The sequence below is a fragment of the Stegostoma tigrinum genome, chromosome 6 (assembly GCF_030684315.1).
Source record: "Stegostoma tigrinum isolate sSteTig4 chromosome 6, sSteTig4.hap1, whole genome shotgun sequence".
NCBI classification, from domain to species: Eukaryota; Metazoa; Chordata; class Chondrichthyes; order Orectolobiformes; family Stegostomatidae; genus Stegostoma; species Stegostoma tigrinum.
The window spans coordinates 88681260-88699603 of NC_081359.1; the positions used below are offsets into that span (position 1 = coordinate 88681260).

The following is an 18344-nucleotide window of genomic DNA, read 5'->3' on the forward strand; positions in this document are numbered from 1 at the left end:
GTTCAGTTCAGACCAGGCCAGAACTTTACAGAGCTTCAACATAGCTTCCTTGCTTCTGTGCTACGTCTCTATTTATAAAGCCTGGTACCCAAATGGCTTTTTAACCAGGTTTTCAATTTGTGGTCTCACCAGCAAAGATTTTGCATATACACTCATGTCCAGTTCCAATACCCTTTTACAATATATCTTTCATTTTCTATTGCATCTGTTCATTCTTTCTGCCAAAATTTACCACATCAAAATTTTCTGTATTAAATTTCATCTCGCACTTGTCTGCCTGTTCCACCAGCCTGTTTGTGCTGTTGAAATCTATCACCATTCCCTACACAGTTGCTTGTACTTCCAAATTATCCATCCTCTGTGCCTGTAGTGCACTATCTCTCCTTGTCAATTCCTCAGAACCTATTGAATTACTATTCTTCAGCCACAGCTTTGACTCCTGTTTAGATAATCACATAGCTTCCCTTTGTGAGAGATAATGGGAACTGCAGATGCTGGAGAATTCCAAGATAATAAAATGTGAGGCTGGATGAACACAGCAGGCCAAGCAGCATCTCAGGAGCACAAAAGCTGACATTTCGGGCCTAGACCCTTCATCAGAGAGGGGGATGGGGAGAGGGAACTGGAATAAATAGGGAGAGAGGGGGAGGCGGACCGAAGATGGATCTAGGCCCGAAACGTCAGCTTTTGTGCTCCTGAGATGCTGCTTGGCTTCCCTTTGTGCTTCTGTTAGCATCTCCAAAAGCTTACCAGCATATTTGTTGCTGTCTCCTGATGAACAACTGCACCTCCCTCATCTTGTTCTCACCCTGAGAGTTTTCAGCCACTGCCAAAAACTGTTCCCCAGTTAGCTGCTTTAGCTTTCTTGATGGAAACTGGCTGAGGCTGGATTGGACTGCCTTCTATGTTGGGAATCTTGTTAACTTGAAATGTGCTTCTAACAATGTAATGCACCATTTTTAAGTTATTCTGTTTCTACCTTCACAACATACCTGTAGTCTGTATCTCAGCTCATCTCCTGCCCTGCCAAAATCCTCATCCATGTTTTTATTATCTAACATGTTTAGTAATTAATTGACTACATGAATCGCAGAGTCAGATCCTCCAGTCAATTTGATCAAGGCTGACATTTGGCTTCAACTTCACTTTCCATCTTTTTAAAAAAAATGTTGGTCTCTATTCCACTTTTAGATACTAAAAATAGCAGTCATTCTACCACCAACCCTTGAGGAACTCCACGATCTAGCTTTCTCCAGTTATGAAAGATAACTATTTAGCAGAACTTATGGTCTTTGGTCCTTAAATTAATATTTTCCGTCAGCTGACATTCGTATTCTTAGTCACAATTTTATTAATCAGCTTTTACTGTATCCAACACTATCTTAAAATTTATCTGGACATTACCCAATTTTTTTCCCTTCAGTTACTTCAAGATATTCAATTAGTTTATTCATGTACAAAAAAAGCCTTATAAATTTATGCTGGATGTCCTTGATTAACTAGTCCTCTCAAAATGGATACTGATATTTTCCCCTTGATTATTGTTCACAAAATCTTGTCCACCACTTGTCCAGCTCAGAGCAGTGACAAGCAGTATGATTCAGAGATAGTAAGAACTGCCGATGCTGGAGTTGGAGATGACACAGTGTGGAACACAGCAGGCCAGGCAGCATCAGAGGAGCAGGAAAGCTGACGTTTGATTCCATTTATATCCACCGAATATGATTCCATTTGACTGCAGCAGAGCATCAGGCTAGCGGAGTAGGTGAAAAGAATCAATTTTAATACACAACGTGGGCTATGCATTTTGGCAGAATGAATCAGGAGATCTAATCCACAATTAATAAATCCTAGGAAGCGTGTTATAAGAATGATTTTAAAAGGCATAGGGCCTACTGAGAGAATAGTAAGCACATGGAATCTTGAGCTTCATAATTAAGAATGTTGCCTACAAAAAGCAGGGGGGTTCCACTGAATTTTCATGATGTTCTGGATAGACTAACATGTATTACATCCAGAATGGTTCCATGGTTGAGGGACTTCTGCCGCAAAGTTGGGTTTGTTATGCTGAGGCTCAAGCAGTTTATATTTCTTATCAAATTTCCATTCAAACCAACCATTTTATGATCAGTTTAGACAAGGCAGTCAAACAAGAGCTGTTCCCGTTATCTACAGTAAGTACAAAAATGATAATGGAATAGTGTAGGTCAGATGGGCTTCAGGTTGGTTTCACAGGTTGGCGCAACATCGAGGGCCGAAGGGCCTGTACTGCGCTGTAATGTTCTATAAGAATATTCTAACATAATTCCAGCTGGCATTTCATATTTTACCTTCCATAAAAATTAACCAAATTTTCACTACCCAAATCTTAATTTACGCAGGTTCTATTCACTCATCACAAATGACTTCGCTTGCCTTCCGATTAAACAACATGTTTTTAACATTTGCCTCTTTGTTTAAGACCATAAGGCGTAGGAGTGGAAGTAAGGCTATTTGGCCCATCAAGCCCACTCCGCCATTTAATCATGGCTGATGGGCATTTCAACTCCACTTACCCACACTTTCCCCGTAGCCCTTAACTTCTTGCGAGATCAAGAAATTATCAATCTCTGCCTTGAAGACATTTAACGTCCTGGCCTCCACTGTGCTCAATGGCAATGAATTCCACAGGCCCACCACTCTCTGGCTGTAGAAATGTCCCCTCATTTCTGTTCTAAACTTACCCCCTCTAATTCTAAGACCGTGCCCACAGGTCCTAGTCTCCCCGCCTAACGGAAAAAACCTCCCAGCGTCCACCCTTTCTAAGCCATGCATTATCTTGTATGTTTCTATTAGATCTCCCCTCAACCTTGTAAACTCTAATGAATACAATCCCAGGATCCTCAGCCGTTCATCGTATGTTAGGCCTACCATTCCAGGGATCATCCGTGTGAATCTCCACTGGGCACGCTTCAGTGTCAGTATGTCCTTCCTGAGGTATGGGGCCCAAAATTGGACACAGTATTCTAAATGGGGCCTAACTAGAGCTTTATAATGTCTCAGAAGCATATTGCTGCTTTTATATTCTAACCCTCTTGAGATAAGTGGCAACATTACATTCGCTTTCTTAACCACAGACTCGACCTGCAAGTTAACCTTTAGAGAATCTTGGACTAGCACTCCCAGATCCCTTTGTACTTCGGCTTTATGAATTTTCTCACCGTTTAGAAAATAGTCCTTGCCTGTGTTCCTTTTCCAAAGTGCAAGACCTCGCGTTTGCTTACGTTGAATTTCATCAGCGATTTCTTGGACCACTCTCCTAAAGTGTCTGAATCTTTCTGCAGCCTACCCACCACCTCAGTATTACCTGCCTGTCCACCTAATTTCGTATTATCGGCAAACTTCACCAGAATGCTCGCAGTCCCTTCATTCAGATCATTAATATATAAAGTGAACAGCTGCAGCCCCAACACTGAACCCTGCGGACACCACTTGTCACCAGTTTCCATTCCGATAAAGAGACTTTTATCCCAACTCTCTGCCTTCTGTCAGACATGCCAGTAGCTCACCTTGAACACCTTGGGCCCTCATCTTACTCAGCAGCTTCCCGTGAGGCACCTTATCAAAGGCCTTTTGGAAGTCTAGATAGATAACATCCACTGGGTTTCCTTGGTCAAACCTACTTGTTACCTCTTCAAAGAATCCTAACAGGTTTGTCAGGCACGACCTCCCCTTACTAAATCCATGCTGACTTGTTCTAATCTGACCCTGTACTTCCAAGAATTTAGAAATCTCATCCTTAACAGTAGATTTTAGAATTTTACCAACAACAGAGGTTAGGCTAATTGGCCTATAATTTTCCATCTTTTGTCTTGATCATTTCTTAAACAAGGGAGTTGCAACAGTGATTTTCCAATCATCTGGGACTTTGCCTGACTCCAGTGACTTTTGAAAGATTACAACCAACGCCTCCACTATTTCCTCAGGTACCTTCCTCAGAATTCTAGGATGTAACCCATCGGGGCCCACAGATTTATCAGTTTTTAGACCTTTTAGCTTTCCTAGCACTTTCTTATTTGTAATGCCTACCATACTCAACTCTGCCCCCTGACTCTCCTTAATTGTTGGGATACTACTCATGTCTTCCACTGTGAAGATTGACGCAACGTACTTATTAAGTTCTTCAGCTGTTGCCTTATCTCCCATCACTAGCCTTCCAGCATCAATTTGGAGCAGCCCAATGTCTACTTTTGCCTCTCGTTTGTTTCTTGAGTATTAAAAGAAACTTTCACTACCATTTCTAATATTACTGGCTAGCCTACCTTCATATTCGATCCTCTCCTTCCTTATTTTTCTCTTGTTATCCTCTGTTTTTGTAGCCTTCCCAATCTTCTAATTTCCCAGTGTTCTTGGCCACTTTATAGGCTGTCTCTTTTTCTTTGATACATTTCCTGACTTCCTTTGTCAGCCATGGCTGTCTAAGTCCACCCCTCCCCCCACCCCCAACATGATAATCTTTCTTTTCTTTGGGATGAACCTCTGTACAGTGTCCCCAGTTGCACCCAGAAACTCCTGCCATTGTTGCTCTACTGTCTTCCCACTAGGCTCTTCTTCCAGTCGATTTTCGTCAGTTCCTCTCTCGTGCCCCTGTAATTACCTTTATTTAACTGTAACACCATTACGTCCGATTTTGCCTTCTCTCTTTCAAACTGCAGACTGAACTCTACCATATTATGATCGCTGCCCCGCTAAGTGTTCTTATGGGTTTCTGTGTACCCATTGCTTCATCTTTCTTGATCTCTGTAATCTCCTGTAGACCCACACCTCTGAGGTTTATACAGTTCTCCAATTCTGATCTTTTGACCATCCCAAATTCTGATCTCTTCACCCATTGGTGCCCAATGTGATCAGTTGTGCAGTTGCTAAACTGTGGAATGCTTTCCCTGAAGCTCTGTTTTTCCTTTAAGATGCTCCTTGATCAAATACGTCTACAGTGTCAAATTTTGTTTGAGAATATTTCTGTAAGGCTCATTAGATGTTTTACTACACCGAGTACAAGTTAATGTTCCGGTCAACCGCTTTGCATCTTCAGCGCGATTGATTGTGTAATCTTCCTTCGCTACCTAACTGAAATAACTGCTTAGTTACATGATTAACTCTACAGTCATTAACTTGTCTGTCTCAATGACTTCTCTTCCTAACTGTGCTTTTACCTTTGGAGTCTCCCAGGATCTATCTTTGACCTCCTTCTCTTCATCTGTTTAATTCAGTTTTGCAACATCACTCAAAAGCATCAGGTTAGGTTCCATATGTACTTTAACTACTCTTGGCTCCTTTTTCTTTTCAAAATTGCCAAAACTTCTACACTTTAATGCTGATAGCATGCTTGTTCAACATCCATCTGTAGATAACCCACATTTTTCCGGTCCTGGAAAGACCAAGGCCACTGCCTTCAGCTTCTATCACAAGCTCTGTACCTTCTGACACTTAAATCATCCCTCTCCTTGACTAGTGTTTTACACTGAGCAGACTGTAGCACTAACACCTGATGAAGCTGAGATTGAGATTCCAGATCCGTATTCTCTCAGATTCCAAACAAGTCTACTTTCACCTCCATAGCTTTGTCTATTTCCACCTGTTTCAGCCCACTTAGGGCCTTTTCTAACCGATAAAGGTGATTAACCCAATGTTTGCATGCCTATCCTTCCATTCTCCCATTCATAGACTCCATCCAAACCTCTTACTCAGCAACCCAAGCCCTGTTCTCAAATGACTGCTGTTTCCTCTTAATCTCCCAATATTACATATTTAAAATTCTCTATTTCCTTGTGTGGGACTTAGTTCATGACTTTACTCATTACTATTTCTGTAACCTTTTAGAGTCCTACAACCCTGCAAGAACTTGCACCATTACAGCAGCAATTGAGATAAATAATATGGTCAAATATATAATTGCATAAATGATATGATCAAAAACAAAAGCAATTTTTTGCTTTGCCTGTTGATTTGAATCCGACAATTCATGATCTATTACTTCTACTCTTTTAGAATTGAAGATTAAGCTCTGTTTTACTGATGTACGATAATCGATTCTGCTCAGTGTTTAAAATGGTTTCTATGCATGTCCAGAACTCTGAGTTTAAGTAATGGTCTGTCTTGCTGTTCTCCATTTCAGCTACAAGAAGCCAGATATAGAAAAGCTTGAATCTCAAGCAGAGGGCCGCATGAAACAATATACACCATCTCAAATTAGTATCTGTATTGGAATTGATGACAGACAGGACTTACCAAAGTCTAGGGTCTGGGATCGAACAAGACACCCTAGTCAGTTATCGCTTAATTCCTTGACTTCTGACAAATGATCAAATCAATCTATATATGAATGGAAAAGATGATCTCTGCTGGTTGGAGAGCAAAATGAAGATTATGAGGTCTAAAGCACTGGTTAAGAATTCAAAGAATATAGATTTTATTTTTGAAATGTGACCAAAGAGTGTCCATCTAACATAAAGCTCATTAAATGTACAACAGCAACAAAATGGGACTTTTACTTGGTGTAGTCAATGTATTTGTGAAGGTCAAACTACTTTGCTTATATTCACTTGTTTTGAACCAAAGGTCCACAGCCTTTAACAAACAGCAAATAAGTAATGCTTGTGACTTTATTCATTTGAAGTGAATCTTGGACATTCTCTCAAAATCTCAACGGTTTCTTATGAATTTCCTATCATACCAGCTTTTTGAAGTTGCCAGAGCCAAACGAGACAACTATCTCAATTGTTAACATGCAAACTGCTGTGCCATGTTTAGATCTGAGTCTCTAACTCCAAATAAAAATGAAAAGAGAAATGCCTGGGCATCTGTTTAATACCATTGGGTACATGTTCTTATTGGTTAATTCTAAGGTTGAAGATCAGGAAAGTGTGGCATTTTTTTGCCTATTATCAGCTTTGAGTAAACAAAAATACAAAATTAATTAATTTAGGGTAATTTAGAATGAAGAAATAATGTGTTACTGAATGTGACATTGAAGACTTTTTTGACTTCATTATAAAGATTTACATCAGCGGTATGCATGTTGCATCACAGTCCTTAACCAGGCAAAAGAATTTTATTAGAAGTGTGAACAGTGAAGTTCCAAATTATTCAGATTTGGGCATTAGAATAGATAGCATTTCAAAATCATACTGAGCAAGAGGCCAATGGAATTAAGAGCCTTACTACATCGTGTATTCAACTACATATTATAGTAGTGGTGTGCTCTGTTGTTTCATGTTCATAAGATATTTTTCTTTCCAGCAGTATTATAGATGCAGTATTACAATCACACTTGCCATTCAAGGTCATTGCATTATACACAGCATATAAAATAAGGTTCAAATCCAAGTGTTGAATGACTAAGACTTGAAGCAATAATTTGTTGTAAAATTTGTCAGTAGCAAATATTGATTTTCAGTTTAATTACAGGTATTTATTGATGGAACTTAATACCCTTGGATTAAAAATGTCCAGTTTGGCACGTGCTATATTTTTCTGTACCAGTTGACATTTTGTTCCATTTTTGTAATTAGCAAAGTTCATTTTAAGAAGCAATGGATATTGAGTTTTAAAGGTACTTTGAGAACAATGTAGGTGGTTTATCTTCAAAGATCATTGTTTTTTTTCAGCTTTAAGTATAGATTTTTAAAACAGCTATTATTTTAGGATTGATTTGATATATTAGTATTGTAAAAGGTTGAGTTAGAGTAATCCATTCTTTCTGTAGGGGGAGATTGATGTGAAAATGTTTTTGTTACTGTGTAGCAACCTTTAAGCTGATTTAATGAAAAAGATATTTGAATCTTTGATTGGGAAGTGGGGAATAAAACTTCTGTAATGTGTTAAACACTTTTTTTAAGAAAATTAAGGATCATGTAAAAATCTGACAACATTTCACTTATGTATAAAATGCACATCATTCTATCATAGTTACAATTTTAGTTTAGAATCAATCACAGCAGTGTCTGAGTCATATGCCTATATTATATATGAAAGGTATAATGTGTAACTGCAAATTAAGTGCTAAGTTTTATATTAAATAGAAACCGCGGCAACTTGTATTGCACATGTAACATTGTAAAATTGCTCTCAGGAGCATTACAAAACATGTTATGTGAGGAGATTACCAAGAATTGTGAGCAAAAGCTTGGTATTAAAGAGGAAAGAGCTGGAGAGATTTCAAGATGGAAGTAAATTAAGTTAGGACCAAGACAGTTGAAGTCATAGCCACCAAAGTTGAAATGATTAAAATCACAAATCAAGAGGCCAAAACTACAAGAATGCCAATATTTTTGAGGATTGTGGTGTAGACAAAACTTAGGATGGGGTGAACCAAGGAGGGATTTGAAGACAAGAATGAGGATTTTTTTTAGTTGAAGTGCTTAACCTGAAACCAGCATAAGTTAGCAAACACAGGGATGATTTGAGATAGTAGCCTTGTATAACCTCAAGGTGAAATTGGAAGGTTGGCCAGTTGCATGTCGGAATGCTCAAGTTCAGATGTAAAAAGGCAAGGAAATGGTATTTTAAATTATTTAGTGTCTTTATCACTAATCAAAAAGAAAAGCTTCCTTAAATTCAGAATTTTGGTTTCTTTCGTGTTAAGCATGGAAGGACATTTTGTTGATCAGTGTCATTAAATGTTTCCTTTCATTTAATTGTATGTATGTCAATGTCTAAGTACAATCAATTAATTAAAATGGGCGTAAACAAATTTGATTTCCTTGTTTTTATTTCTATTATTGAAATAAAACAATCAGTTCACAGTAATGTGTTATAAATTTGTCAGATTTCTTACATCAGTAACTTGAAACCCATGATTTTCTGAAGTGAATCATTTTAGTATTATGGGTAGAATTTATAGGGGTCTTTGTGGGCTATGATGAGATAGAAACAAGAAGCAGAAGTTTAGCATATTCAGTCATTCAGAATGAAGGTGACCAATCACTCTCTGGTGGCTCAGTGGTTAGCACTGCTACCTCACAGCGCCAAGTACTCTGATTCAGTTCCACCCTTGGGTGACTGTATGGAGTTTGCACATTCTCCTTATGTCTGTGTAGGCTTCTGCTGGGTGCTCCGGTTTCCTCCCACAGTCCAAAGATGTGCAGGCTAGGTGGATTGGCCGTGCTAAATTGCCCGTGTTCAGGGATGTGTTGATTAGGGAGATGGATCTGGGTGGGATGCTCTGTGAAATGGTGTGGACTGGTTGGGCCGAAGGGCCTGTTTCCACACCAGGGATTCTATGATACGTGAATACTATGCCTAAAGTAGCACCACTGTTAGTGCTTAGTGTTGCATAACTTGAATCTTATTCAGGACTGATTGATTGTTTCCCACAATCCTGCACCATTGAAAGGTAGCCCATGCTGCTGAACGACCAAACCCCTGCCTGATGTCTCTGCAACTCCTGACTGGTATTGCACTAATCAATCTCCTGTCTGGTTGCATGCTCATTGGCCAAATTCAGCTGATATTCTCAACTTCCTAGGCCAATTCCTTTGACTGGCAGCAATCCCCCTAGAATTGACTGAGGACCATTTCCCTTAGACTCAGAGACATGGCCATTTGACTTAAGCATATTCACTGTTTACCCTGTAATCTGCCGGCACATACTGCAGGTGTGACATGGATATAGCATGGTATATAGCACATAGTGATTGAGTGTTTATGTAAACAGCCCCTTTGGCCTATTGTGTCTGTGCTTCCCCCAGTATATGTGTACCAGGTTCTCCCTGATCCTTCAATGCTAGGATCCTAGGATATAAGAACACAGACTCTCTTGCCTGGTTAGTCCTCCCGAAATGCATCACCCTGTACTTTTTATGATTGAAGTCCAGCTGCTACTGTTCAGCCCATCTAACCAATTCATCTATATTGTCTTGTAGTCTAAGGCTTTCCTCCTTGATAATTGCCATTGCCAATTTTCATTTCATCTGTAAATTTAACTGATTGTACTCCTCTTGAATATATAGATCACTGATGCACACTACAAACATTAAGGCAGCCACATGAAAAACTCTTAAGCCAATGGACACACACAGGCTTCGAATCACCCTTTGCTGCTTGTCACAAAGCCAATTTTGGATTCTATTTACCAAAATGCCACAGATCCCCTGGACCCTTTGCTTCTTAACCAGTCTATCATGCAACAGTTTGTTAAAAGCCATCATGAAGACTATGTAGATTTCATCAAATGTGCTGCCTTGATCTGCAGTGTGTTGTGGCTTGTTTGAATAATGTCCTGGGGGATGCAGTTAATTTATGGGTGTGGATGTGGTTTCTGGCCTCGGGAAGTATCTGGTCTGTATGGATAGCCTTTCTTTATAGGAGCCACAATACCCGACAGCAACCCGGAGTTGTGCAAAGCAAAACAGAAGCATTTATAGGCAGTTTTTAAAATGAATGGATACCCAAAAAAAGCACAATCTGCTGTCACCTTCATGACAGGCCACATGACACAACATGGCCAGACACATTAGTCACCCTATCATAGAGACCTATGAGAGATGACCACAAGACTACTCAGAACCCCAAGTATCAGAGTTGTACACGAACTGACAACTAGTGAATAATGTAAAGGATCCCATACACACAACCTTTAAAACCAACAGAATGCCATGCAAGGACTATGAGAGACATTACATGGGCCTAGCTGGAAGAAAACTGACAATAAGGATACACAAACACCAACTAGCTACTGATGAATGCATTTCATCTGGGTCTGGGAATTATCCACTCTAGGCCTACTAAAACCACTGGTATATGCTCCCAATGCTAATTTTTTTCAAGTATCACAGTTCCACTCCATGATTTTTAGACTTCCATTGTCCTTTTCTACAGTGAATACAGATGCAACTTATTTATTTAAATCCTTTTTCTATTCATTTGTGGGATGTGAGTGTCACTGGCTGGCCAGCATTTTTTTGCCCATTTCGAGTTGCTCTTGAGAAGGTGGTGGTGAGCTGCCTCCTTGAACTGCTGCAGTCTACCTAGTGTATGTTGACCCATAATGCCATTAGGGAAGGAATTCCAGGATTTATACCCAGTGACAGTGAAGGAACAGCAATATATTTCCAAGTCAGGAATGTCAGTGGCTTGGGTAGGGGGAACTTGGAGGTTCTCATGTTCCCATACGTCTGCTGCCCTTGTCCTTCTGGATGGAAGTCGTTTGGAAGGTGCTGCCTGAGGATCTTTGGTGAATTTCTACAGTGCATCTTGTAGATAGTACACACTGCTGCTACTGAGTGTCAGTGGTGGAAGGAGTGGCTGCTTGTGGATGTAGTGCCAATCAAAGTTGGCTGCTTTGTCCTGGATGGTGTCAAGCTTCTTGATTGTTGTTGGAACTGTGCTCATCCAGGCAGGTGAGGATTATTCCATCACACTCCTGACTTGTGCTTTGTAGGTGGTGGACAGAATTGAGGAGTCAGGAGGTGAGTTACTCACCGTAGTATTCCTACTGTAACCGCTCTTGTAGCCACTGTGTTTATGTGGTGAGTCCAGCTCAGTTTCTGGTCAATGATAACTCCCAGGCTGTTGATTGTGGGGGATTCAGGAATGGTAACACCATTGAATGTCAAGGGACGGTGTTTAGATTGTCTGTTAATGGTGATGGCCATAGCCTGGCATTTGGTGCAAATGTTACTTACCATTTGTTGGCCCAAGCCTGGATGTTGTCCAGATCTTGATGCATTTGAACACGAACTGTTTCAGTATCTGAGGAGTCAGGAATGGTGCTGAACATTGTGTAATCATTGGTGTACATCCCTTTTATTGGTGGAGGGAAGGTCATTGATGAAGCAATTGAAGATGATTGGGCCTAGGACACTACCCTGAGGAACTCGTGCAGAGATGTCCTGGACCTGAGATGATTGGCATCCAACAACAATGGCCATCTTCCTGTGTGTCAGGTATGACTCCAACCACCAAAGTGTTTGCCCCCTGATACTCATTGATTCCAGTTTCACTAGGGCTCCTTGATGCCACACTTGGTTGATTGCAGCCTTGATATCAAGGCCTGTTACTCTTTCCTCGCCTCTGGAATTCAGCTATTTCATTCATGTTTGAACCAAGGCTGTAACGAAGTCAGGAGCTGCGTGGCCGTGGTGGAACCCAAACTGGGTGTCATTGAGTGCATTTTGCTGAGCAGGTGCTGTTTGATAGCACTGTTGATGACACCTTCTGTCACTTTACTGAGTGATGGGGCAGTTATTGGCCGGTTAGGATCTGTCCTACTTTTTGTGTACAGGGCATGTCTGGGCAATTTTCCATATTGTTGGATAGATACCAGTGTTGTAACTGGAACTGCTTGGCTAGGGAAGCGGCCATTTCCTGAGCATAAGTCTTCAGTACTATTTCCAGAATGTTGTCAGGGCCTGTAGCCTTTGCAGTATCCTGTGTCTTCAGCCATTTCTTGATATCACATGGAGTGAATCGAATTTGCTGAAGACTGGTATCTGTAATGCTGGGAACCACTGGAGGATGCCGAGATGGACCATCCACTCGGCACCTCTGGCTGAAGATTGCTGCAAATGCTTCAGCCTTTTCTTTGCACTGATGTGCTGGGCTGTTCTATCATTGAGGATGGGAATATTTATGGAGCCTTCTCTTCTAGTGATTGTTTAATTGTCTACCACCATTCATGACTGGATGAGGCAGGGCTGCAGAGCTTAGATCTGATCTGTTGGACGTGGGATTGCTTAGCTCTGTCTATCGCTGTTTTCGCTGTTTGGCATGTAAGTAGTCCTGTTTGGTGGCTTCACCAGGTTGATATCTCCAGGTGCTGGTGCTGCTCTGGCATGCCATCCTGCACCCTTCATTGAACTAGAGTTGATCCCTTGGCTTGACGGTAATGATTAAGTGGGGGATATGCCAGGCTGTGAGGTTACAGATTGTGCTGGAGTACAGTTCTGCTGCAGTTGATGGTCCACAACGCCTCATGGATGCCTAGTCTTGAGATGCTAGATCTATGTTAAGTCTGTCCCATTTGGCACAGCGATAGTGACACATAACATGACAGAAGTTGTTCTCAATGTTAAGGCAGTTTTTCATCTCCACAAGGACTGTGTGATGGTCACTCTTACCGATACTGGCATGGACAGATGCAACTGCAGCTGGCAGATTGGTAAGGATGAGGTCAAGTATGTTTTTCCCTCCTGTTGATTCCCTCAACAACTGCCGTAGACTCAGTCTAGCAGCTATGTCCTGTAGGACCTGACCAGCTCCAACAGTAATACTGCTGCTGTGCCACTCTGGGTAGTGGACATTGAAATTTTCCACCCTGAGTACATTTTATGCCCTTGTCATCCTCGATGCTTCCTCCAACTGATGTTGAACATGAGGGAGGACGGTATGTGGTAATTAGCAAGAGGTTTCCTTGCCATGTTTAACCTGAAGCCATGAGACTGCATGGGGTCCTGAGTCAATGCTGAGGACTCACGGAGCAGCTCCCTCTTGACTGTATACCACTGTGCCGCCATCTCTGCTGAATCTGCCCTGCCAGTGGGACAGGACATATCCAGGGATGGCACTAACCCCCAGATGTTAGTGAGGAGGGCTTTGTAGGATCGACAGGGCTGTTTCTGCCATTGGTTTTTCTGGTGCCTCCGTCAATGCCAGGTCATCTTCCTGGTTTCATTTCTTCTAGGCTTTGTAGTGATTGGTACAACTGAGTGGCTTGCTAGGCTATTTCAGAGGGCAATTGAGAGTCAACCACATTGCTGTGGGTTTGGAGTCACAAGTAGGCCAGACAAGGTGAGGGTGGCAGATTTCCTTCCCTGAAGGATATTACTGAACCAGATGGGTTTTCTTTTCTGACAATCAGCAATGGTTTCATGGTGATCAGTAGATTCTTAATTCCAGACTTTTTTTTTGAATTATTGAATTCAAATTCCACCATCTGCCATGTTGGGATCTGAACCCAGGTCCCCAGAACATTAGTTGGGTTTCTGGGTTAATAATCTAGCAATAACACTGCTAGATAGCTGACCCTATCTCAACTATTCTTCTGGCTCCACACACACACTGCTACATTGGTCCCAATATGTTCCTAAGTTATTCTCTTGCACCTAACATAGTTTCTTACTTATTGATTCATGGGACATAATTTTGCTGGCTGCCCAGCCAGCACTGTCTGTCCCTTTACCCCTTGAGAAGGTGGTGGTGAGCTAACTTCCATGTGCACAATGACCATGCAGCGGGGGTAGAATTCCAGGATTTTGACCCAGTGGCAGTGAAGGAAAAGTAAGTGGTTTGGAGGGGAACTTGCAGGTAATGGAGTTTCTCAATCCTGGGGCTTCTAGATAGAAGCAGTTGTGGGTTTAGTTTGGAAGAAGCATCTTGTATTTAGAACACACTGCTGCTGTGATCATTGATGGTGGAGGGAGTGAATGCTTGTGGATGTCGTGGGCAGGCTTTGGAGAGTCAGGAGGTGAGTTGCTTATGACAGTATTTCTAGCTTTTGGCTTGTTATTGTAGACACTGTTTAATATAGTGAGTCCAGTTGAGTTTCTGGTCAATGGTACCCTCAAGGGTATGGATCGTGGGGTATTCAATGATAGTTGCACCATTAAATGTCAAGGAGCAGTGGTTAGATTGTCTCTTATTAGAGATGGTAATTGTCTGGCTTGTGCATGCAGCAAATGTTTCTTGCCACTTGTCAGCCCAACCCTGGATATTATCCATATCTTATTGCATTCAAACATGGACTGCTTCAGTATCTGAGGAATCATAGAGTCATACAGCACAGAAATAGACCCTTTTGTCCCACTTGTCTACGTCGACCAGATATCACAATGTGACCTAGTCCCGTTTGTCAGCATTTGGCTCATATCCGTCTAAAGCCTTCATATTCTTATACCCATCCAAATGCCTTTTAAATATCCTAATTGTACCTACCTCCATCACTACTTCTGACAGCTTGTACCATACATGCACCAATCCTCCACTTGTACCAATCCTCTGCATGGAAGAGTCCTTTTTAAATCTTGTCCCCTCTCACCTTAAACCTATGCCCTCTAGTTTTGGACTTCCCCCATCCGAGGAAAAAATCCCTGTCAGATGTGCCTTAATGTCAAAGACTGTCATTCTCACCTCACCTCTGCAATTCAGCTCTTTATCCATGTTTGAACCAATACTGTAGTAAGGTATGGAGCTGAGTGGCCCTGGTGGAAGCTAAACTGGCTGTTAATGAGGAGGTTATTGCCGGGTGGGTTCTGCTTGATAGCATTATTGATGACACCTTCCATTATTTTATTGATGATCAAGAGTAGACTGATGGGGCAGTAATTGACTGCGTTGGATTTGTTCTGTTTTTTGCGTGTAGTACGTACCTGGCCAATTTTCTAACTTGTTGCATAGATGCCTTTGTTGTAAGAATACTGGAAGAGTTTGGCTACAGTAGCATGAAACTCAAAAGCATAAGTCTTCAGTACTATTGCCGGAATACAGTATCCAGTGCCTCCAGCCATTTCTTGATAACACATGGAGTGAATCAAATTGGCTAAAGGCTAGTATCTGTGTTATAAAACTTATGTGGATTTTCCTCATTATTATCTGCTGGCATTTTTTCATGTCCCCTGTTGATTCTCCTAATTACATTTTTAAGCAATGCCGTTTGGTATCTCCAATAAATATCCTTTTTTTTCCCTTCCTGCAGTGTATTCAATCCTTTAGCATACGCCTATTGACACCCAGATTCTTTGGACTTGAACTTGCAACCCTTCACTTTTACAGGAACAGCTATGCTCAAGAATTTTGAGAATTCCAACACTCTAAACCTTTCATACATTGTGCATCCCATTTAACATTGGGATAGTTGCAATTCCCAACTATTATTACCCTAACATCTCTGAAATTTAGCTACATATCTGTCATTCTATCTCTCCCTGACTGGGGATTTATAGAATCCCCTAGCAAAGTGATTGGCCCCAATTTGATTTTAGGTTCTCCCTATACAGCCTCATTTGAGAAACCTTCTAAGATTATATCCCTCCTTTTTGCAGCAATAGAACAATGTTGCGATTCCACTTGCCCTTTTAATACAGAGATTACAACAGTGTCCTGTATTTAAATTGCTACCCAGCTCCCAAATTCTCTGTTCAGGACCTCATCTCCGTCTACCTATGTTGCTGGTCCCAATGTGAGCTACGATCTCTTGACTGTTAACCTTCAGAATGTCCTGTATCTGTTCAGCAACACCCTTGATCTGGCCTAAGGGAGGCAACATTCTATTCTGGAGCCACATCTTCACAATTCAGAAATATCTGTACACCTCACCATTAAATCATCCAACACTATTGTTCTTTATGCTCTCATGTTGTATTGCTGGGCTCTGACTGCACTCCCCGCAAGAGCTGTCATCTCACCATTTTCCAAAACAGGAATCTGCTCTTGAGTATGATATCTTCTGAGCCTTCCAGACTAATGCCCTTCTTTGGACTGATGGTCACCCATTTCTTTCCTAAGTGCATTTTCTTACGATGTGAGTGACAATGTCTCAAGATGTGATATCCTGAAACTACCTCCCCAACAGCATTGAGGGCACATCTGTTTGACACGGACTCCATGGGTTCAAGAAGGCAGCCTGCTGTTACCACTGAAGGGCAATTAGGAATAGGCAATAAATGCTGATTTTGCCAGTGATGTCTGCAAATAATTTTAAAAAGCCCTTTCCCAAGAAGAACCACCTCCCACCAACTTAGTTAACCTAAGTATGAGAATGGAGATATCACTTTGACAGATAATGCCATGGAAGTTCCTTTAGACTGAGGTTGAGCATTACTATTTATCTATTGTTATTAATTGGATCAGGTGCTGCCACTTCACAGATAGCTCAACCAGTTTCAAAACTTGTGAAGGGTCTTATTGAAAATCTACAACTTTAAAATGTTCTTCTGAGAGAATATGACTCTGCATGTGTGAAATTCTTTGGAGCCCAGGACATGGTTCAGAGGTAATAATGGCTTAAGGTGCTATTAAAAGCTCAGAAATCCCTGATTCAAGTTAAACCTTGCTCATTCTCGCAATAAGGAACAATGATACAGGGGAAAGGTTGAACTGCATGCCAAATCAGTGATTTCTAAATGACTCCAGCTTCAAAACTGCAATGGTGCACCTTGTGTAGGAAGAGCGTATGCAAACACCATAAGTTACTATCAGATTTGTACAGTTTGTACAGTTCTAATTTCAAATGGCTTTCTTTGAATATGCTTTGCAGCCTGTTCAGTGGCGCTGACTGGAATTCCAAATTAAACTAAAATGACCATTTATTGCAATACTACCTTTAATTCCTTAAAATGGATTGTGCCTTTGAGTTACAAAGCTGGAATTCTGGTGATGTTTTAAACTATAAGGTTAATATTCTATGATCTCCATGATTAAATGAGGACCTAACCTCACCATCAGTCATCTAATTGTAAAAATTGTACTAGAAATAGAGATGATCACTCACTATGATCATCGAAATAAAATGTAAAAAGTGTGAAAACTTGGTTTTACAGGAATGGGCAGTTGAGTTCTCAACACCCAGGTGGCCCTGACTAAATGCCTTTTTTTGGATAAGGGTCCTGACCCAAAACATCAACTTTCCTGCTCCTCTGATGCTGGCTGGCCCGCTGTTCTCCTCCAGCTCCACACTCTGTTATCTCTTACTCCAGCATTGTCAGTTCTTTCTATCCATAAATGCATCCAGTAGTTTAATAATCATGCTTTATCGTGAAAGCCTAGAATTGGACATAATACCTCAGTTGAGGTGAAGCCATTGATTTATAAATATTCACCATAACCTCCTTGTTTCTTGTACTTCTCCATACTTGAACATTACACCTCTGTGTAAAGCCCAGGATTGTACAAGCCTTTTTAACTATTTTCACAGTCTGCCCCACCACTTTGCAATAAATAATGCACATACACCACTAACTATTTGTTTCTGTAGCCATTTTAATTTTGTGCGTCTCCTCATTCCTCTTGTAGATGTATCACTTCTTTGCCATCTATCTGCCTGTCTATACCCTCTTGAAGTTTATCGCTACCTTACTTACAGTAAACAATGCTTTGAAGTTTTGTGCCATGAATAAATTATGCCCAAGCCAAGTCCATTAACATAGATCATGAAATCCTTGGTTGCAGTACTGACCACTTGGGACCTCCTTCTTCCAGTCACCTACACCACACTCTGATTTTTGTCATTCTGCCAATTTCATATACATGTCATCAGCTGTGTCTTCAACTGTGTTTCCTCAAAGTTCCTGATGAGCCTTTTATTGTAGCACTTCATAATTCTGAAGGGTCTGGAAAAATAGGACAATGGTGGTTTAGTGATTATGTATTCG

The 18344-nt window shown here is 41.0% G+C and overlaps 1 protein-coding gene across 2 annotated transcripts in view; it reads left to right on the forward strand.

Annotated features, from left to right (window-relative positions):
* LOC125453414 (copper-transporting ATPase 2-like) overlaps window positions 1-8717 on the forward strand; it is a 103057-nt gene extending 94340 nt beyond the window's left edge. Inside the window, exon 21 of one of the 2 annotated variants that reach the window (XM_048532972.2) lies at window positions 6155-8717. In XM_048532972.2, the coding sequence (XP_048388929.2) occupies window positions 6155-6341 (187 nt within the window). In that variant the 3' untranslated portion in view covers window positions 6342-8717. The remainder of the gene's footprint in view (window positions 1-6154) is intronic. The other variant, XM_059646752.1, reaches the window with a different exon arrangement.
* Window positions 8718-18344: the final 9627 nt, after the last annotated feature.